This window comes from Eupeodes corollae, chromosome 2, assembly GCF_945859685.1.
Source record: "Eupeodes corollae chromosome 2, idEupCoro1.1, whole genome shotgun sequence".
In the NCBI taxonomy this organism is placed as follows: Eukaryota; Metazoa; Arthropoda; class Insecta; order Diptera; family Syrphidae; genus Eupeodes; species Eupeodes corollae.
Genome location: NC_079148.1, coordinates 112,731,275 through 112,754,162, shown reverse-complemented (window position 1 = coordinate 112,754,162; position 22,888 = coordinate 112,731,275). Strand labels below are relative to the sequence as shown.

The window sequence follows — 22,888 nt, the reverse complement described above, 5'->3', positions numbered from 1 at the left end:
ATGTTTGCTGAACTCTTGCTACCTTGTTACTAAGAAATAAATGATAACCTAAGTTTAGGGCTAAATCTGTGGTCTAACTATAAACATAAGAAATGTTGTGTAGTAGTTATTATTACAGCCAAATGCCATATTTTTTTGTTTTTAAATTGAAAACTGAGAAGTTAATCATAACAAATAAATGTATAGTTAACTTGCTGTCCTGAAAAATGTGGATTGATTAAAGAATTGAAAGATTCGAGTATATTAGAGGAGTTTGAGTTATATCGTGATCTTTCAAAATATGGCACCAAGAAAAAGAAAAACACGGTTCAATTCATTTATATTAAACGACAAGGATTTCTACAAAAGATATCGTTTGGATATAGAAACAGTCACATTCATTATATTTTTACTTAATATTGGATAACTATGAAGTAAAAGAGAATAACACGTTTCTGGCAATCTCTAGGTTATATCAGCATCTGTTTTAGCCAGCGACCCTCCTATCGAACCAAGATCCTTTTTTTTATTATCATCGCAACATCATTTCCCTTATTGTCTACAATGTTAATGTAATCGCTTCTCTGACTGCGATCAGTTTTCCTGCAGTTCGCGTTTTATATTTTCTTTGATGTTGATCTAAAATATTATAGAACGTTGTTAGTTGCTTTTTTTGATTTTGCATTAAATAGTTTTGTTTTCTTACTTTTTTCGATATTCAATTTGAGAAATGACAATAACAAAATAACAAGTTTGGAAAGTGTCACTTGAATTTTTCTAAAAAAAATATCGAAATTTTAAAAACGGTATTCTGCATAAGATAAAATAAGTTTGATTTCAACATTTTTTAAGCTGTCAATTGAATTTTTTTTTAATTTTAATTTTTAACAACATTTTAATTTGTTGCCATGATAATCGAGTAGAAAATCAAAGTTGACTTTTTAATAGTAAACATTTTTTCAATTCTATTTATCTTTATATTAATTTTACCGGATGTAAAAAACGTTATTTTTCGTTGTAGAGCTTATATCATTTGGTGTTCGTAAAATATTCAAGCTGACTACTCCCATTTTTTGATTTAAAACGCAAAAATAGAAACGTCAATTGAATTTTGTTCAAGTTTAAAAAAATTCGGTATTACGTCACAACTTGAAGCGTTATCCATTTTGCAGTTTCAAAAGTATAAGCACAGAATTCAACATTTGTAAAACTAAAAACTCGTTAAAACAATTTTTTTTCAGTTGAAAGTCTGACATTTACCAAAATGGATCGCTAAACTATGGCACAACGCATACAAATTGTTAAAAGCTAATACAAAAATGGTGATTCTGACTCTGCCACATATCGTGCTTTAGGAGGAGATTACGCAAGCAATTAGTAAAATTGAAAAGAAATTTGAAGAGACTAGATTGGTTACAGATATTGTAAGGTCTAACGCCTGTATATCATCTCCCTTGCCACTAAAAATGTCGCTGAAGCCAGCTGACATTCACAACGTCTTAGTCGTAGATACGACGAATGGGTGCTTGAACAACACACCAACTCCTGTTGTCGACGGCGATTTTTCGAACACAATTTTCTTTATCGACGAAGCACACTTTTCACTCGGTGGGTATGTTAATAAACAAAATAGTCGTATTTAGGGTTCTGAGAATGCTCAAGTAATTGAAGAGAGACCATTACATCCACAAAAAGTCACCGATTGCTGCGCTGTTTGGTCCAGACGTGTGATTGGACCTTATTAACTTCCCATAGGAAGTTATTGTAAGTGGTCCGAATTGTCAAATTGAAAATTTTGACATTTATCGACGTTTCAAGGTCCCTTGAGTCGAAATAAAAGATTTTTAGAAAGATGTCTGTGCGTGCGTGTGTACGTACGTTTGTACGTCCGTACGTCCGTACGTTCGTGACGTTTTTTTCGTCGTCCATAGCTCAAGAACCAGAAGAGATATCGAATTCAAATAAATTTTGTTATACAGATAATAAGAGAGAAAGATGCAGAAAGGGCTCTCAAGAAAATTGCGTGGGTGGTTTTTTTACCATAGCAGTTTGAAAAAAAGGTGAAAATTTTGGTTAACCCTAAATATCTTACGAACAAAAAACGCTAGAGACTTGAATTAAATTTTATATAATATATTGTAACGTGATACCAAACAGGTATATTTTTTGAAAAAAAATCAATATAACGGTTTTTTTATAAATCAATAAAACTTTAAAAAAATGTCACCTCTAAAATTTTACGACTGAAATATGATTTCATCTCCAAAACAATTTTGTGCAACGAAGAATAATGTTTTTGACATCGGATAAAATTTTGAGAAAATTCGAATTGACAGTTTTTTTTATAAAAAATAAAAACCAAAAACAAATTAACAAAAGTTGGTAAAAAATGATTTTCGACTCAATTATTTTTTAAAAACTTTGAGATAATAGCTTCTAACTAATTTTTTCTTATTAGAAATATTGTTTTCAACATTAGGACAAATGTTGAGAAAAATCGAATTGATAATTTTTTTACAAAATATAAAAACCTAAAACAAAATTGTATAAAAGTTGGTAAAAATTGATTTTCGACTCAAATATCTCTTCAAAAATTTTAAATATTGGCTTCAAACTAATTTTATCTTATAAGAAATATTATTTTCAACATTTGGTAAATTTTTAAAAAAAATTCGAATTGACAGTTTTTTTTACAAAATATAAAACTCTTAAAACAACAATACTAACACTTGGTAAAAATTTACTTACGACTCAAATAGCTTTTCAAAAATTAAAAATATTGTCTTCAAACTTTTTTATTTCCAAGAAAATATTGTTTCCGATATTCAGTAATTTTTATAAAAGAATCCAACAGTCCGTTTTTTCATACAAAATAAAATCTACAAAAAATAGTACGCAAATTTGGTAAAAATTGATACGAGTGCATATAGACAAACTTTTAAGCAAGACAAATCGACAGACGGGATGGGAAGTTATCAGTGTGGGTCGCATCGCAGCCTCTTTTTTACGTTTACTTTTGAAACCGCATAATGGATAACCCTATATACAATAATTGACATCGCTAGCATTATTGGTTCGTCATATAATTGGAACCAACCAAATTATGATTTTCAAGAAAATTAATATGGTAAATATCGGTAGTAACCGTAGCGTGATTTTAGGTGTTATAGAACTGCACAGCCAAAGGTATTGGGTTTAATACCTGGCTGTGCCACTAGTATTGACTCTTGCGTGGAATTGAAAAATCCTCTTCTTTATCTAAAAAGCCTTTCGCATTCGGCATAACAGCTGTAGGTAACCTTCATTTATGATATTACACGCTTTTATTTATTATAAAATATCACAAATTTATTAAAAAAAAACATACTATATTTGCACCAATGGTTCTTGAGATATGTCATGCTGTTTTCTGATGATATAATAAAAGCATTTATCAGTTTTTAATACATTTTTTTTTGTGAAAAAACTGTCAAGAAATATTTTTGTTAAAAATGTCTAATTATGCAAAACAAAATGTACAAATTATTAATTTCCTAAATTTTATTTTTAAGTTTTTAAATCGTTTGTTGTCTATTGGTATGGATCTTATAATTTTAGAGGTTTTGAATCACAAAATCTTGGTGGCCAATTGTGATCACTATTTTGACAAATATCACGCTCATAAAACCAGAAAAAATATAAACAGCGTCCACATGAACATAATTCCAATTCCGGACATAAGGAATCGTCAATAATAAATTGGAAGCGCAATTCCTTCACCGTAACCGAAAAGTTATTTAATAGCACTGCAGATTTAAAACAAAGGATGGAGAGGCATTTCAATACTCATTCTTGGTTTAACCGAACCTTAAAAGTAACAATGCAGCTTATTAGCCTTTGAAAAAAAAATGAGTCTTACCACTGAAGATAATTCTACAAGTAAAATCTGAATAACTTGGAAGCATCTAATGGGTCTTATTAACGAACATATCACAGTTTTCTAGATAAAAAAGAAAATCTTACCAAAAACTTAAACGAAACATTAAACAAAAATAGCTTCAACTTCAATAATTGATTGCATACTTTTTGAAGTTATTTAAATGACTATTTCGATTATTGTAAAGAAACAATACTTTCTTTAGGGAACAGTGTAAAATTATAAATGTGGGTTGCATGTGGATTTAAATTTAAACATTTTTTTGATTTGTTTTGCTAAATAGAATAATTAAACAAAATAGCCTTACAAAAAAAGTCAAACGGTGTGAAAACACCAGTTGCCAGTTGATATCGGAACGACGAGAAATTATTCGGCTAGAAAATGTCTCTTGCAATTAAGCCATATTCGTTCAAATTGTGTGGCATGTGGCACCGAGTTGTTATAACAGCATTTTTTCCAAGTTGTATTCTTCAATAGCAGGCAAAAAAGTCAGTTATCATATGACCATAACGCTTTGAATTGACGGTGACAGTCGTTTTATAGTCGTTTTCGAAAAAGTAAGGTCCAATCACAGCTCCGGCCCACAAAACAGTGAATTTTTGTGGATGTAATGGCCTCTCTTTAACTACTTAAGGATTTTCAGAACTTTTAATACGGCAATTTATTTTATTGATAAACCCCCCAAGTGAGAAATGTGTTTCGTCGCTTAAGACAATTTTGTTCGAAAAAATCACAGTCCACCACCTCGTCTATTGTTCAAGCACTCATTCGACGTATCTATGAAGTTGCCAGCTGTTGTGTGAGCTGGACTCTATATAGATGTATCAGTAGATCCAAATGCAAAATACACCATTATGCGTAAGACAGTCTTTATTGCTGATAACGATGAGGAATTGATACATTCGCGTCTTTGGCAACCCTTTTACTTACAGCTGCTCTTAGTAGTACGAGCGAAACGATGATGCACAATCCTTACAATATCTGTAAGGAAGAAATCAGTCTTTTCAAAATTCTTCACAATTTTGCTTATTGCTTGTATAGTTGGACGATTATGGCTGAATCACCATTTTTGTAGTAGATTTTAACAATTTGTATTTGCAAACGATACATTTTCGTAAATATCAGAATTTCAAATAAAAAAATTGGTTTAATAAATTAGTTTGACAGTTAACGAATTCCGTATCAGTGGCATGATCGTAAGTACGTTGGACTCTCATGCCAGAGGTCTTGGATTCGAGCCCTGCCAATGCCATCTAAAGTTTTTTCACGGGTGCTGCCTCTTGCGAGGAATTGACAAATTCTCTAAGAGTACTTCTTGTCATGGCCTTTGTTATCAACAAGCTATTGCAACACCCAATGTATTTATTTACAGTTATACTATACTTTTAAAATCACATAATGGCTAACCCGGAATAAGACCCGGTGTTTCAGATTGTATACAGACTTCTTGCTTCGGAAGCAAAATATTGTAATACCACACAATTTTCACCCTCATTTTAATAAATTGAAGTATTTATGAGTAAGTGTTAAATGATAAATCATTTAATATTAATATTAAGTGCTATTCTCAATATTCAATGAAATTCAAAATGATTATCCATCGGTCTAAATCTTTTAGAAATAGGCCAAATATTATGAACTGGAAATATTATTTTTCCTTGCTTTCAATCTTTGTAGTAGGCAATAACATAATAATAATTTCAGCTCATCTCAATCCATTCCATTGTCAGAGGTCAGAATCATAAGCCTTAATCTGTCATACATATTAAATCAGCTCATCCAAAGAACAAAATATACTAACTTTAACTTGCTTTTAAAAATAACAAAAACATTTCCAAAAGTTGCTTTGATTTTGTACGTTCTAACTTCAAAACAAAGTTTAGTTCAAGGATGTAGGCGGTGAAATGTATTTTTATCATATTTCGTATTTTTTAATTACCTAGAGTCCTTACAATCAACACAATGGATAGATCTACATACATACGATACTATCCACCAGTAATTGTCCCGAATTAAGGTTTAAAAAACAAAATATACTTTCGTTTAATTTTTTCGCTCAGTTCTCTTTTTTGTTTCTAATAAAACTTAAAACAAAAACAAAATCATAAAAACAAGCCTTAATTTCTTCTAAATACAAACATACAATTTTCATTCATAAAACATCTTCAATCTCTTAGCTGGAAGCTCTCCAAAAATACTGAACTTAAATAAAGTTAGATAGGTATCTGCTTACACCCCTTATAGTCCACGTGGTTTTCCAGTAACCTTGTCTCCTTGGAATGCATATTTACAACAAAAAAATCAATTTTCTCATTACACACAACATCTTTTACACCTTGTCCTCATAATAGATACTTATATACAAAACATATGTACACAGTAGCGCAACAACTTGCTATTCCTCAGATATAAACAATACTTCCGTTCTAAATGCATCCAAACAAAAAAAACGTATACTTATATACCGTTAAGTGTCTCTTAGTTCAGTTGATGAAAGATGGAAAAAGAGAAAACATGCGCAAGACCAAATCTTTGAAATTTAAGAGAACTCAGCGAAATTTCTTCCAAAATTCATTCACAATATTATAGAAATTGTATATAACTTAATAGACACACAAACCTGTGTTTTAGCCAAGTCAAAATGTATCTTCTATCTCGAAAAAACACAAGACTTTTGATTTCAGCTCTCCGTATGTAGTTTGAAAATTTGTTTTATCAGTTGTTGGCTCGTTCCCCGTTCTTTGTGGTGGTTTTTATTAAAGCCTTCGGGATGATATCGCGGTAAAAATTCACATAATACAACCGGAATTCGAATCAAAGTGTTTCAGTTGATTTTTGAATATCGAGTCAAAATAACGCAACCGTTCGGCAAAAGAATATAACAAAAATAAAATATACAATATTTTGTCGTGAAATTATATAAAATTATAAGTTGACTGAGAAAAGTCAACAAAATTTTATCTGTTTGTGTTTATTCTTATTTTTTGTTTTTCAATTAAAAAAGAAGTGTTTGAAATAAAATTTCAAAATAATGCTATCGAAAATACCATACTAAGATTTAAAAAAAATAATTATACTTAAAAATATTAATAAATATTCAGTGTTGGTTAAAATAAAATAAAAAAATGTAGTTAAATTAAATTAAGGTTAAATTCAAATTTTCAAATAAAAATAATATCCATTGTTGTAAACTTAAAAATATAAATTTTATTCAAATTTAAATCAAAAAATTAAGTGAAAGTTAATATTAAATTAAAAGAAAAATTTACAAAATATATTTCTATATTTCAAATAATTTGAAAAAGTGTCGTAGAGAAAAAATAAATAAAATGTAAAATATGTGCTGTGGTCCATTTGTCTCCCCTGCTACGTTTTTAATTATTTGTCCCTAATTCCTATTCTTGTCTTTCAATCCACTCATCGTCCTCTTTCACAAAATTACAACCTTCGTTAACATTAAAAAAGGTGAGTTATAAATTTTGTAAATGAAATTTTATCCTGAAGACCTTAAAATCGTACCCGTGCAAAATAGGTTGTTGTCCCGAAATAGAGTTTTATATACTCTATAACAAAAATATGATAAAGATACACTTTGTTTAAAGTTATTTTCATTGAATTTTCATTGTTGAGTTGGAAAATTAAAGAGTTTATGGCAGCTATTCCAAAGCTAAAGGATAATTTCAGTATGGGCACAGTAAGAGCTTCAAACAAGATTAATCTCTTTAATTTTCAGAAAATCTTGAATTTTGCTTTTCAGAAAATGTAGGCAGACATATTGTAAGTAATTTCTTAAAGTCGTTTTGTTTTTTCACAAAGACGCTTTATTTCTGCTTTCAAGATTTTGGAACTTAAAGTGCCAACTGAAAAAAATGTAAAATTTCAACTATATATGATTATGGTAATCCGTAACATTGATAACTTTTTATTTATTTCCATATTTCAGCAAAGATTCGTCTTGTGTTTGAAGTGTGTATTTTATTACTTTGTTTTACATTTTGTCATATTTAAACGTATGCATTTATGGTTGGCCTTGTTATCACATTAACGATGACATTTTTAAAATAATAAGCTAGGAAAAGTATATTTGGAAGTCGTTGGCTTAAGGTTTGTATGTTTAAAGGAAAACACAGGTTATTTATAGAGGCTTTAAGCATGTTTAGTTATATTTAAAAAAAATTAATGAAAATAAGGATACGTTAAGAAATCTCAGTTGTAAGAAAAATTTCAAAAAAAACCTCGTTTAGGTGGATTTTTTTGTTGATTCGTAATTCTTTGATTTATTTAATTAAAACAGTTCCATTTGGGCTATCTGTCAGTCAATCGTGAAAACTTTACTTAACCTTTCTTAACATAAAATAGTATTGAATTCAGGCTTAAATATTTGGCATACAAATTTAGGTCTCTGGATCGTTTAAGCATTGTTAGTTACTAAAGATTTAGTTTTATATGACCTTTACAGCATTGAGATCTCTCAAGGAATTTGTTTTGATTTTCATCTCTTCAAATTTGAATGTTATGTTGTTTTTTTATTTATTTAACTGTCTTAATACTTAATTTAGACATAAGGAATCAAGGAAAATTACTTTTATTTGATAAACTTTGAGAAGAAATCTTAAACTCAATAATTTGCTTTTACTCTTAATCCTTGTCATAATCGCTAAATTTCGATATATTCTAGACATCCAAATATGCATATAATAGTAGTAATATTTTTTGAACTTTTTTATTTCCAACTTTAAGAACAAACTTACAAAAAACAACCGGAAATTTATTCACATAGCTCAGTGAATATTCTTGGTTATTTATACAAATTTACACTCTGACCTTTCTAAAATTGATGCATTTAGACTTAAGGAGCCCTAAAAAGCGAAGACCTTTTTCAAAAACTTAAAGACCCCTAAATAAATGAATTTACTAGTTTTTATTTTTATAATTTTTTGAAATCATTCAACCAAAAGACGGTCTATAAGTTGTACAAAAAATTTATGAAAATATTTGTTTTATAATAAGTCAAGAAGTTGCTAACTTTCCACTTTCCATACTCAACATTTGATTTTTATCTACCAAAAAAACTTTTTAACAACTTTAAAACTGAATACCAAGTAATTTGAAACAAGTACTATTTATTTTATCATCCTACAAATAACCTAAAATATTTTTTGGATTATCTGTCAACATTATTCAGCTACAGGAGCTGCCCTTTGGACGATGTTTGTCATAGATATTGAAGAGAAAATACCAAGCACTCGGTATAATAAGAAAGTGCGTATACGCCTCAGTGCATCTCTTCATGTATTTTAGTTATATTTGAAGATAATGAAGTCTGATATATTTTTATGTATATAACTTTATTATTTGTGAATGAACTTACAATAAAGTAGTACCCGTGGCATGATGGTTAGTGCGTTGGACTGTCATGCCAGAGGTCTTGGGTTCTATCCCTGCCTATGCCGTTTAAAGTCTTTTCACGACTACTGACTCTTGCGAGGAATTGAAAAATTCTACAAGAGTAACTCTTGTCATAAAAAAGTGCTTTCTCAAATTAGAAATTCGGATTCTGCATATAAACTGTAGGTCCCCTCCATTCCTGACAACATTAATCGACACAGGAATGGTTGAGAGTTGTAAGTCACAACGGACTGTTGCGCCACCCAATTTATTTATATTATTAACTTACAATGAGTTTTTTAAAAGTTTGAAAATAAATAAATACAAAAATGAAAGAGGTCTAGGTCTGATTTAAAGAAAACGTGTTATAAATACCTGATATTCGTATTTTCGCAGATAGACAGGCCGCTATCAAATCTCTGGACTATGTCTCTACAAACTCTTTAACAGTCCATAATTGGCGATCATCTGTTATTAGGATGGCACAAAAGTTTAACATTCTTTGCTAGGTGTCGAGCCATAGACACATTTCAGAAAATTGTAAGGCAGAACTGGTACAAAAGACCTTTGCAGAAGCTGTATGGATGAGGAAGAGAAGGAAACCACCTCTGTTAGTGCTCTACTCTAGCTCAAAAACAAGACCTTCCTATTAGAATTATTCTATAACGATCTAAATGATCTCAATTGCATTAACATAATAAGTCTTTCACATTTCAAAAGGGACTCAAATTGGCTTCATTGAGCTCAGAAAAAATCATCGAGATTTGCGATCTATCACAATGGGATAATCAACTGGCCTTAATGTAATAGTATTTAGCAAAGGCTAATTGTGTTTGATTGAGAAGTAAAAAATTTTTGGTGAGTGGATGTTGCATCTTTTATATACTGAGTGGATCGATCATCTGATGGATTTAAGATTCCGGCAAGTTTTTCGGTTATATAGTCTGATAATACTTCAATTTGGCGAGAAATCGGATATTCGACAAGCGTATGCCAAACAGAGAGTATCGTTTCACTATTCGAACATTACTCAGGATCTAAAGCATTATAATAATGTTGAGTGTTAAAAATAGATTTTCCAACTCTTATTCGGAAGAGTTTTATGCTATCTTTTCTGTTTAGAGACCGATTGTATGATATACGCGCGTAAGTAGGTTGATCATTTTTTAGAAAAGTTTCAGAGTTTTGCCAACTTTCGATGAGCTCTTTCTTATGATTATGAATCAAAGTTCTGCGTAGGAGCTTGTAGAATTTGGGATACTCTACAATGAGTAGATAGTTTGTAGCAGTTCTTGCCATTCTGTGAGATAAAAATAGTTTGAAGCTAATATTTTGAAGTTTTGAAAAGATATTTGAATCGAAAGTAATTTAAAAAAAAAACTGTCTATTCGGTTTTTCTCAAAGCTTGTACCAATGTTGAAAACAATATTTTCTATAATATTAAATTAATTAAATTTGAGTCATAAATCAATTTTTACCAACATTTAGTAATGTTTTTTTTTAAGGTTTTTATTTTTAATAAAAAAAACTTTCAATTCGATTTTTCATAAAATTTTGCCATATGTTAAAAACAGGTTATTTCGATGATCACAATTTTTATTTATATAAAATCGGTTTTTGTTTATAAAATTTTCTAGGTGACAAATATTATTTTTCCATTTTTCTAGATTTATAAAAAAAAAATGTTAATTAGAATTGTTTCCAAAAATATATTTGTTTGGTATCGTGTTACAATAAATAATATAAAATTTATATTATTGGTTATTAGTTAGTGAAATATTTAGGGTTAATATTTAGGGTTAACCAAAATGTTAACCTTTTTTTACTGCTATGGTACAAAAAACCACCCACTCAAGTTTTTCATTTTTCAGCTTTATTATCTGTATTAGGACATTTATTTGCAGTCAATATCTCTACTGTTTTATGGACGACGAAAAAAAACGTTGCGAACGTACTGACTAACGAACATACGTACACACGCACCGACATCTCTCTAAAAATCTTTTATTTCGACCCTAGGGACCTTGAAACTCCGAGAAATTTTAAAATTTTTAATTCCACAAATTGGAACGATTACAATAACTCCTTATGTGAAGGTAATAAAATCAATCCACAGTTTTTCGTAATAAAAGTTGTCAGTTAAATCTGTCAATGAGAAATTAAAATGTATGAATAAGAGAATTATTCAAGAAAAATACATTCAAAAAGTTTGATTTCAATATCTCGACATTGTGTTTATTATTTTTATTTTCTCTTATTGTATTCTGTGTATACATATATGTACATATATAAACTTAACAAAAGCACTCTTTGACCATAACCATCTTTATACATACACATCTAGGTATGTACGGAATTGTTTTCATTTCAAACATAATCAGCACTAAGTTTTTAATGCATTTCCTTCTTTATTTAACGAAAAAACAACAAGTTTGTATTAAAAATTAGTAATTGTATTTTCTTTGTTTCACGATATTCCATTCAAAATTCCATTAAGATTTCTTTTTATCCACAAACAATTTTGTATAAGAAGGAAGGAAGGTATTACGGCTGAAGGGGAGAATTTCATTTGAAACCATCTGGGGTATGGTTTTACTTTTGTGTCCTTGTTTTTCAAAAAACAAAAACATTCTTCTATAAATAACAACAACCACAACAAAAACAATACTTTGTTATTTTAGGTTGTAATGTTTTTGAACATAAAAAGTTTGTTAGCATTATTGGGATGGTATCTAACTTCACATACCTTTTGATAACTATTTGGCACAATTATTTTTAAATATTTAAAATTAAAAAAAAATGTTTATAGAAAATTAAGTGAAGAAAAACTATACCTTCAATTGGACTTTCAGAAATATATTTGTGTCTCAATATTTAACGATATCATAATGTATTTAAATAAATAAAATAAATTAGTTGCGTCAACAGTTCGTCGAGAACTAGGTCCTAGTGACTTACAACTCTCAATCATTCCTGTGTGCAAATAATGTTGTCATGATATATTTAAATTATTCAAATTAAGTTCATTGAATTGTAAGGCTTCGAAAGATACAATGAGTAAGAGGGATTTTAATAGAAGAATTCCAACTATTGATTTTGTCTTCTTCAGAGCAAGAATGATTTAAAAAGACAAATGTTTGAAGGATATTAATTACGACAACTAAAATGTTTTATTTTTATAGAACTCTGAAGTGCAAAAATCTGTTGAATTAAGAATTGAATTATTAACATAAGAGCCTTAATTTTATTAGTCAACTAAGCAAGCTCTCCCAAAACAATAAAATGCATTTGAATGCTTAATATTTTCAAAATTGTCAAGTTCTTTCTGAAATATCTCAATTTTGCAAAATCGTTATATATATATTTTTTATAAAAAGTCAAAAAATTCCTGTTTTCAACTTTTCGTTGATAGTTTTAGTTCCGAATTGTCAAATGGAACATTTAAACAATTCAAGGTCCCCAAAAAATCTCGAAAACTTTTTATAAGTATGAACTTCGAAAATAAAATAAATTTAAAGTTTTTTTTTTTATTAACATAACATTTAAGTTGACATTCAATAAAAAATTCTACATTTACGAATATTGGCTTTTTACATATGTGGTAACATTTTAAAAAATTAAAATATACACATTTTTATTTTTACAAACGATTATACTGAACAAAATTCCTCTAAAAATAAGTTTTGGGCTCAGGTATCTGAAGAAGGGTATTGGCTTAAAAGTCAATTCATCTTAAAAAGAATATTGTAATTAATATTTAATAAAAAGAACCAATTGACAATTTTTGACATTTTTAATCTTCAAATATTATTGAGACAATACGGTGCGGAAAAAACATTTTTGGAATCGGTTCATTAGTTTTTGAGAAATCTTAAAAGGGAAACGAAGTAACGGTTCTATGGGGGTACCCTTCTGGAGCAATACAAACATATTTTTTCTAATTAAAAAAAAGACAAATTTGAAATACAAATGTTAGTGAAAATTAAAAAATATCTATCGGCGTGTTTTTGAGAAGATTCATATTTTCTATTTTTGACCAATTTATATGACGACTACTGTTATCAGTCTGTTTAAAAATAATGAAATAAAAAATCGGCTTAAAATCTTAATTTCCAAATTTGAGGCCAATCGACCGAACGGTTTGGGCCATAGGGATGACTTTTTTCGACTTCTCTAACATCCTTATGTCATGTTTGATTAAAATCTCGAGTTCGAAATTTTTATGAATGCAATACTTGCCAAAAATAAATAATTAAATGAAAAATTACTTTTAAAATACAGGGAAAAAGATCCCGAGGCTTGTAAATAGGAAGTAATACAGAAATTAAATTCCCTGCGCCCCAGTTATAGAAAAGAATTTAAACAAAATTTGAATTTTGAAAAAAGTTAAGTTTATTTTGACGCAATGACGCGTTGCAGTTTCTTTAAAAACTTGGAGGCACCATTCCCGTTGCAAAGCAGAATCCATAAAGAAAGCATCACTCAGGATGTTGTCTACGTGAAACAAGTATCAGCTTTCAACTAAATTATTGTATAAAATATTGAAGCCAATAAAATTGTGCAATATTTAGGATCGAATATCTTGAAAACAAAAAATGATATTGACTTCAAAATTGTTTCTTATAATAAGTTAACAATTTTCAAAACAAATATTTTTTTAACTTCACAAAGAAAGTTATTGGAATCGGTCTGAATTTTCAAATTGAAAATGTTTACATTTCTCGGCGTTTAAAGGTCCCTAGAATCTTAAAAGAAGGTTTTTAGAGAAATGCCTGTGCGTTTGTACGTCCGTACGTTCGTTTTTTCATCGTCTTCAAGTAAATTTTGTTATACAGATAATAATGTAGAAAGATGCGAAAAGGACTCCAAAAAAATTGAGTAGGTGGTTTTTAACCATAAAAATTTTAAAAAAGTGAACTTTTTGGTTGACCTAAAATATCTTACGAACGAATAACGCTAACGACTTGAATTAAATTTTATAATGTATAAATACAAAATATGGTAAGCAAAATACGTAAAAATTGATACTCGATTCTAGTGAAAAAATTAAGACATTGAATCAAAAATGATTTCATTTTGTGCTATATTTCGTTGCTAACGTAAGATACTGTTCTTAGACAATTCTTATTCAGTACAATTCGTCATACTTTAAGGAAAAATTGTGTTCAGCCCATTTTTGACTCAATGGGTACGTAAATAAGCAGAATTGTCGATTTTGGAGTGAATAACAGCCAGAAGCATTGCAAGAGCTACCAAATCATATAGAAAAAGTCATAGTTTGGTGCGGTTTATGGGCTGGTGGCATCATTGGGCCGTACTTCTTCAAAGATGATGCGAATTGTTACGTTACGTAACAGTGAATGGTAAGCGCTACCGTGAGATGATATCCAAGTTTTTTTTTGTCCAAAATGCAAAAGCTTGACTTGCATGACATGTATTTTGAACAAGACGGTTCCACATGCCACACAGCACGACCAGCAATGGACTTATTGAAAGGGGAGTTCGGTGAATATTTTATTTCACGTTCGGAACCGGTCAATTGGCCGCCTAGATCATGCGATTTAACGCCTTTAAACTATTTTTTTGGGGGCTTGGTTAAAGCTCATGTCTATACAGACAAGCCCGATTCAATTGACGGGTAAGAAGACAACATTAAAGCATTTAGTCGTAAGATACCGGCCAAAATGTTAAACCTTTTGAGGAGCAATCAGGGTCAACATTTGCATGAAATTATCTTCAAACATTAAATTATATGGACTGTACTACCGATTCAAATGAAGATTTCATGCATTTTCTAAATTGTATGTGTTTTATTCAAAAAAAACTTTCCTATATAGCTTTTAAAAAACCACCCTTTATTTTATCATATGCAAAATATTTATGGTGATTTTTGTTTAATTTTTAGTTAGTTAATTCAAAAAATTAACCATGCCAAATCTAAAAAATTCTTAACGGTCTCGAATATCAAAAGAAAAAACTTTCTTTAACTTTAAATATTGATTGCATATTTTTTGAAGTTCATTTAATAAGGGGCCTAGAAGGTGCGAATGAAGTCCGTTAAAGAAAAGCTGTTTTCTGTCAAGTAACTCTCTTATGATCGATTGATCGGAAACGTCAGGATTGTGTCAAGTCAAAATTTTTGCTTTAATGGTAGTTATGTCAAAAACTTATTTCAGAATAAAAGTTGATACAAATTTAAGAACCATGGACTTGATGGTTTCAAAGTGTCTGTCAGTTTCAAAAAAGTTATGCCCTTCACTATTAATTTACAATCCACTCTTGATTGTTGAATGAAATATTTTAAATTGAATGCGTCTCTTTCAATTTGATTAAAATCATCTTAAAAACGACTTCCAAACACTTCTGCTTTTTTTTACATATTTAAGCTACTATTAAATAAGGCTTGTAAAAATAATACAATTTTATATTAATAGTTCACTCGTTTAGTCTAAATGTATGTTTATATTCTATTTCAAGTCTAAAATATAGTCTTCCAAATGCTTTGAATTTGATAAACTGTCACACAAAATTGGTTCTTGTCTTCCAATACATCTTAAATTATTATCTGTATTAAAATACGTGTTTGGACCTTCAGCCGATGGAACAATTAATGACTGTTGTGGCGAAAAGTACATTGAGGAGGGTGGTGGGAAACTATTTTCTCGAGTTCCTGGATATAACGATTGTTGTGTGTGATAGTTCAAGAAATATTGAGATAACATTGTATGATTCGATGATGGTGCTGTTGGTGTCGGTTGGATGCCAAAGTATGATGGCTGATGATTATATTGAAGATTCATGTATTGTTTATTTCCGTTGCGGATATTTTTGAAAAACTGAAGTGTATGTAATCGAAATTCAAGTTTTTCGTCATCATTAAGATTTTTCAAATCGGGCAGAACAGACAAAAGAAATGCTTTATCAGCATCGTCTTCCTGTGCCACCATTGCCGACGAAGAGTTTACATCCTCATCTTCGGGATTGGTTGCTTGCTTTTCATCACGGTTCCTGCTTATGAAACTACAATATAGAAAATAAAATTAGTAATAGGATCAACTTAGTGTAAAATATTGACAGAAATACCCATTTTCAAATTTTTTAATTAAAAATAATATTGCATCGACAATTATGAGCTTTTTCCTTTTTTTTTCGTTCAGTTAAATCATTCGCCTCAACCAGACTCATATTGTTTTCTTGAATTTGTAATAATTTTGTTTTAATTGCTCTTCCTAGAAAACACATAAATTAAAAATAAATATAAACAATTATTTAAAGTTTATCAGCTATACTCACCAGCAGTATGATGAAATTTGGTAAGGAAAATTAAAAAGAGCAAAATTTTAATGTAACGCAATCGTTTCATATCACTTTGATGGCATTTTGTTTATTGTTACAACTTTTACATAAAACTTAACAAAAAATGTGCAGTGGAAAACTTAAAATCTATGACTGTTTACTGATTTTAAAATCCACGCATAATTGTTAAAATTATTAGCTATTTTTCAAATGCTATCTTATCTCTAGATAAGGAAATTATAACAATTCATAAGATTGAACAAATTTACGGTGACCATATGTTAAGAAGAATTGTTATACATTCATGCTTTCATATCCCACTCAATTATTCTTTTATAAATGTAGCAACAAGACTAAATTTATAATTTTAAACTCCTTTCTGACCCATATTATCAAATTTACATAAGACAAAGTAAATACGTTCGAAATATTAGTACAAATTCTTCCATGTTCCAATACGAAAACTACGAAATACTGTTGGTCACCTTAGCGCAATGTCCAAATAAATTAGTTAGTTTATCAAATCTTAGTGTTACCAAGTTTGTTGACCAGATCAATTATTTATAAAATTTAGAAGAATTTTTGTTAACTAAGCAGGAGGAAGAAATTTAATTCTTGAATTAGATCCAGGAAAATAAAAAAAGGATTTAAGATTAAAAATGTACTCATATGGTTTCCTCACGGTTGGTCGGTGATAGCATGGTCTTGATAATCCCATTTGTAATACGCAGTTATTCTAGCAGAGCTTAAATTAAAATGAAATGTTTGACTGTTAACAGTCGAAAAATTTGTTTCTAAACACCGTTTAATTTAATAAATATGATTTAAAATATGGATTCTCGATTTATTCGAGAAAATATCCGTCAAGACAAGGTGTAATGGTCATCTTCTGATGAGCCCAACCATTACATCGGGGCGAAACGCATATTTGAACACCATATTTATTAAATTAAACTAAAAGGTTGACGATTTAAAAAAATATAAACTTGTTATTAAAACAAAAGCATGTAGGGTTGCCATTGCTTATGAAGTTTTTGTATGAAAGGTTTCATTTTGCTATTCAAAAAATAGTTTCTTGAGAGAAATCAAACGATGTATTTATATTTAATTTAAAGAAGAGATAAAGATTTCACAATATCAGCCAAATTTTCCATGACCAATTTTATCTTGGAAGTCTTGAATCGATTGTTAGCATTAACAAGTGACATACCTTTCAAAGTTGTTAACACGGCCAAATTATGCTTGCATTTTTCTAACGCACTATAAGTTTGTCCGTTACAAGTTAGAGAGTAGATATCAAATTCTTAAAGATTTTATAATGCAGACATCACTTACAAGCAAATTCATTGCTTTCTCAAAAAAGGAACGAATAATGACTTAAATATTTTTTTTTTATAATTAACAAACACTTAAGGGTTTTTTAGTACCCTTTATATGCTTATATTTAAACACAAGGATGGGAGGGAAAAACAGAGTTGACCAAAGCATTCCACATTCTCGATGTGCGATTTAAGAAAGAATCTCTGTACTTGACAGTACGCCCGAAATTGAGCTCAAGGGTAAACTGATGAGCATTCCTCGAAGTGCAAGTATTACGGCTGAATAGTTTAAGAGGTGGAATGCAGCTGGCTAATTCGATTGAACATTGTTTGTAAAAATAACGATAAAACAACGAAAGGCATGTAACATTACGGCGGTGTTCTAGCGATGTAAATGTTCTATCGCCTATCATTTGTAAAGCTCTTTTTTGAATTCTATTCAAGAGATTTAAACTTGTTTTAGGGGCATCTGCCTAGATATGCGAATTATATTCAAGCTTTCAACGGATGAAAGCTTTGTAGATTATATAGCCAGATCAGAGGGGGTACAAAATATATTGCATCGTCGTAGAAATCCTAAGCACCTGTCAGCTTTTTTGGAGATATTGAATATGTTATCATTCCATAAGCGGTTATCTGTAATACACATACCAAGTATTGATAGTTGATTGGTTTCCTGGATGCAAGTGCCACTCATAGAAAGTGTCATCGGGGGTGCGTTACGCTTTAACGACAGGAGACAGCATTGACTTTTCGAAGCATTAAATTCCACACGGTTTTTGATTCCCCATTGGACAATCAATACTGTCAAGATCAGAATTTAATAAGCTAATCATATGCTCCGTTGAAGTTCCACATCCGAAGGACAAATATGTGAATCTAGAAACGAATATGAAAAGCTGAGGGTACTGTCGCCGGCGAAACAGTTTCATGGATTGGAAGTGACAGACAAGAGATCATTTATGGGTAAAATGAAGAGGGTCGGAGCCAAAATGGAGCCCTGGGGGACACCAGTATTTATTAAGTGAATTTGAGACCATCTAATACAGTGTTGAACGGTTAGAAAGGTAATTTTTAATTCAAGGAAGGAGAGACTCATCAATACCAAAAGCACGCATTTTCGATAAGAGAGCTTGGTGCCAAACTCTATCAAATGCTTTTGAAATAAAATTATTGACTTAAAATTAAGAAAAGAAATCAACTACTGCATATTTCTGAACTTTTCTTATCAGTTCGTTTGTGAGATATGGAGAATTATAAAAGGTATACATTTACAGGCATAGGCACCTCTCTTAGGACCATGGAGTTAGATTAAAGTGAAAAATTAGAAAAATTGAGAACAATAACCATCAATGAAAAAAATAAGTATCCGGTACAAGTTTGTACATTTTGTTCAAGAGAAGTTACTGTGATATGCGATCATCGACTTAACACTTTCAATAGTGTACTTTACTAAAACACAGAAATTAGACAAACAATATTATTTAAAAGTCTTTATTGTATAAAAAGAACAAGATACGTAATTTTACTATACACTTATGGTTTTGCAACCAATATTTCATAATCAAGTTGTTCTTCTAGCGCCTCACTATGTGTCAAATGCCCTAAAGTCTTATTAAATCGTGCCACATATGCAATTTCATTTCCATGTTTTCCATTAACAACAGCATAATCAGGAATTTCTCCATCACTAGCTGTTATCCAAGTATATTCGTCTGGTTCACCAACTAATACCTGACAATAAGAAGCCTCAATAGGCCTGCCATCGTTTAAAAATGCAGTTGCAGTACCCATTTCTGGTATGGCTTGTCCTCCAACAATATCACAACCACGTTTCAATTGAGCTACATAAATGTCATGGCCATCCTCCGACTTGCCACCAGATACTGTATTGTTTGGTAATTTCACTGCAGCAGTATCAATCCATTTGGTCTTATGGGGACAGCTCAGATAGACCTTTTCATCTTGATAATAGATATTACTTTTAGCATTCCATGTAAATAATTGATTTTTAGTTAAATAAATTATATCAAGATAATAATAATTAGAATTATAATAATCACTTCTCGAAGCTACAATATAGGTGGGTTCACCATTCCAAGCTGTACCAATACGTACTGCAGTGTCATCTAAATTCTGTATTTCGGAGAAAGATTTCCAAACACATTGTTCGGGCAATGTAAGAACCTCATATTTTTCTTTGGGTTTTATTTTATGGCACGATGAAATGACTGCCGAACCATTTGCATAGATTTCAGCTGGAAGGATTTCATCAAAATGTCTAGCTCTGCCAATGTATCGGGTTGTAGATTCGTAAACAAAAACACTATTTGTGGGCAATTTTTCACCTGGCTGTAAAGTTATCCACCGGTAAGATGTGTCTCCTGAAAGAATATATTGACAAAATAAAACTTCTCTTAAGACTTGAAACAAAAAAAAGCTAATTTTGAAAGAGATGATGATAATTAAAACAAATTAATTTAAGAAATTATAAAAGCGTCTTCGTGAGTTACTAAGTTTAAAAAGTCTTTGCTAAAATAAAAATTTCTATCGAACGAAATTTTTGAGTTTTGGAGGGTTTAGACCTGTTCAGATGTCAGTTTTTAATTAAATTCAATCAGCATTTTAGTTATAAGCAAATGATTCCAAATTTGAAAAAGCAAGTGATTTGCTTTATATTTAAAAACTTGTTAGTTTTCTTAAAGTAATTTTAAACTGTATTACACGAGTACTTCTGTCATTACGACACTTTGAGATTTTTAAATTGAGATTCGAATTGCGTTCGCTTATGAACTCTTTAAAGTGCGTTCAGGTGACATTTATTGGAAATTTCTTTGATATTAAATTATTTCAGTAAAGTAAACAAATTAAATTGTATTATTATTCACTTAAATTATTTAAATTTTTGTAATGATTGACATGTGCTAATCATTTGTATGGATGTCACTTTTACTTATTTTATAATTGACATGTGTCAGTTAATATTTTACGAGTAAATACTTTATTAATTATGAATAAGGTAATATTGCATAGATTAATATTAAAAAATGCATTGAGTTTTTGAATTGAAAATAAATATTTATAGATTATTGTCCTAATTGATTACACTTATTTTCGTTTTCACTCATCGTAAGATTACACGAGTAAATAACCCGACTTGAATGGGGTGTATAGTATTTACCTATTTAGTTTTTCAAATTACGTTGTACATGAGCTATTGCTTACACTTATTATTTTTTTAACCAACTATTCCAATCGTTGAATTGGTTTACTCGTTATTGAAATGGCTTCAAAAAAGGCTAGTGAGTTGGTAACTTCAGTCAAATTATCGTTTATTTAGCTTCAGAAAATGAAGATGTAAAGTATTGTGATAGAAAAAAAGATTCCGAATGTTTACCCAGCTTAAGAGTATTTTCAAAACACGAAGCTCAACGGTGAATATTTTTGAGCTATTCAGTTCAGTATATGTTTGTTTTTGTATTATTTGAACTTTAAAGTTGGCGATTATTGCTACCCTAAATATGTTTCAAAAATAAGGTGCACATTAGTTTTGAATAGGGAATATAGAGTTGGGTAAAACAATCTATATTGTTAATGTGAGGCTCAAAAATGGATTTTTATTTTTCTCTACGTCCGCATTCCTAAAAGTTCAAGAATTAAGGAAGATATGTTGTTTTCTTAGCTATTACAGTGATTTTTTTTGTATAGAGATTCAAAAAATCACCAAATGTCTGACACTATTATTACCAAGTTTATAATGAAGGGAAAAAAATCTATCAGGCAAGTTTTTTGCACTTGAGGAGTATAATGAAACTTATAACATATTTTTATTAAGATCTAGTGTTCCACCTAGAGCGGTTTTGCTCAAATTCAAATTATGATTCCAAAGCTAGCCACACGTACCATTTGAAAGTTGTTTGATTTTAAGCACTTGTATAATTTTTAAGGAGAACATGACAATTTTCTTAAGAAATGTTTAAAGAATTTAAGAGACAAAATGGCTACGCTGAATTGAAAACAAATCTACATAACTGCGATGAAATTATGAACTTAAAAAAAATACATTTTAGTGAGAATTGGCCTCTTAACATAATTACACCTTATTCGTGAGAAACGATTGAGCTTCTTTCAATACTATGTTTTTGCATAGTTTTAAGCAAACTCAACCGGTGTACTTCAAGGAATTCTCATCAGTCCAGTTTCGGTAGCACTGTAATTTATGAAAATCTGTTCTTAAGCCAAACTACGCGAATGTGTATCCCAGCAATTTCAATATATAGAAATTTAAAATTCTTTTTTATTGTCCTAATGCTTACACTGTTTTTTTTTTGGGTAAAAAGGGCACTTAAAAACCTTCTAAATTAACATGATAAGAGGCACCTTTTTTTTAAAGACTAGGCCTGTATTCACATGATGAGATGACATACAATATTTTTTAATAAATTAGTAATAATTATTCATAAATATCACTCTATCACAAAAAAAAGTTATTGTCAAATTTAAATTGATGATTTAATAAAAACAATTCAATACTGTACCATTGGCAAATTCAGGTTTTTCAATAATTAGTAAAATTAATATAGAAACAATAAGACAATGGAACCTATACATTTTTGTAAAACAATAAGAACTTTTCAATAGGAAGAAATTTTTTAAACTGAAGTCTTCGTTTCAGAGTTTGCAGTTTAAATAAATAATTGTTATCAGTAACTTATTGAATTTTGAAAAGAAAAAAAATCCAAATAGTTTCAATGTACTCGTTTCAAAGATAATGTAAGATTGAATTGCATAAACTCAATTTTTTCCTATATTTATATATTCTTGAATTAATTGTACGAATGAATCTTATGTACTTGCATAGTTGAGTACATGTATTTATTTTTTAAACTTCATACACAAAACTACAAAACAATTATAAAATCGATTGAAAAAAGAGACCCACAGTGATAACTTCCTATCCCGTCAGTCAATTTGTCTTGCTTAAAAGTTT

At 29.8% G+C, this 22,888-nt stretch overlaps 1 protein-coding gene and 2 long non-coding RNA genes across 3 annotated transcripts; all 3 read right to left on the bottom strand.

Moving 5' to 3' along the window:
• Positions 1 to 310: 310 nt before the first annotated feature.
• LOC129948453 (uncharacterized) lies at positions 311 to 6,974 on the bottom strand. The gene is made up of 3 exons (XR_008781879.1): positions 6,516 to 6,974; positions 686 to 756; positions 311 to 618 (listed from the first exon to the last, which is right to left on the bottom strand). It is a non-coding gene; the product is annotated as an uncharacterized LOC129948453 (long non-coding RNA).
• An 8,745-nt stretch (positions 6,975 to 15,719) lies between these two features.
• On the bottom strand, positions 15,720 to 16,826 carry LOC129947734 (uncharacterized). The gene is made up of 3 exons (XR_008781753.1): positions 16,577 to 16,826; positions 16,367 to 16,512; positions 15,720 to 16,303 (listed from the first exon to the last, which is right to left on the bottom strand). It is a non-coding gene; the product is annotated as an uncharacterized LOC129947734 (long non-coding RNA).
• Positions 16,827 to 19,376: 2,550 nt separating this feature from the next.
• On the bottom strand, positions 19,377 to 22,592 carry LOC129947979 (uncharacterized). The gene is made up of 2 exons (XM_056058781.1): positions 22,437 to 22,592; positions 19,377 to 20,282 (listed from the first exon to the last, which is right to left on the bottom strand). Exons 1-2 carry the CDS (start codon positions 22,507 to 22,509, stop codon positions 19,435 to 19,437), a joined length of 921 nt encoding a protein of 306 aa, XP_055914756.1. The 5' UTR covers positions 22,510 to 22,592; the 3' UTR covers positions 19,377 to 19,434.
• Positions 22,593 to 22,888: the final 296 nt, after the last annotated feature.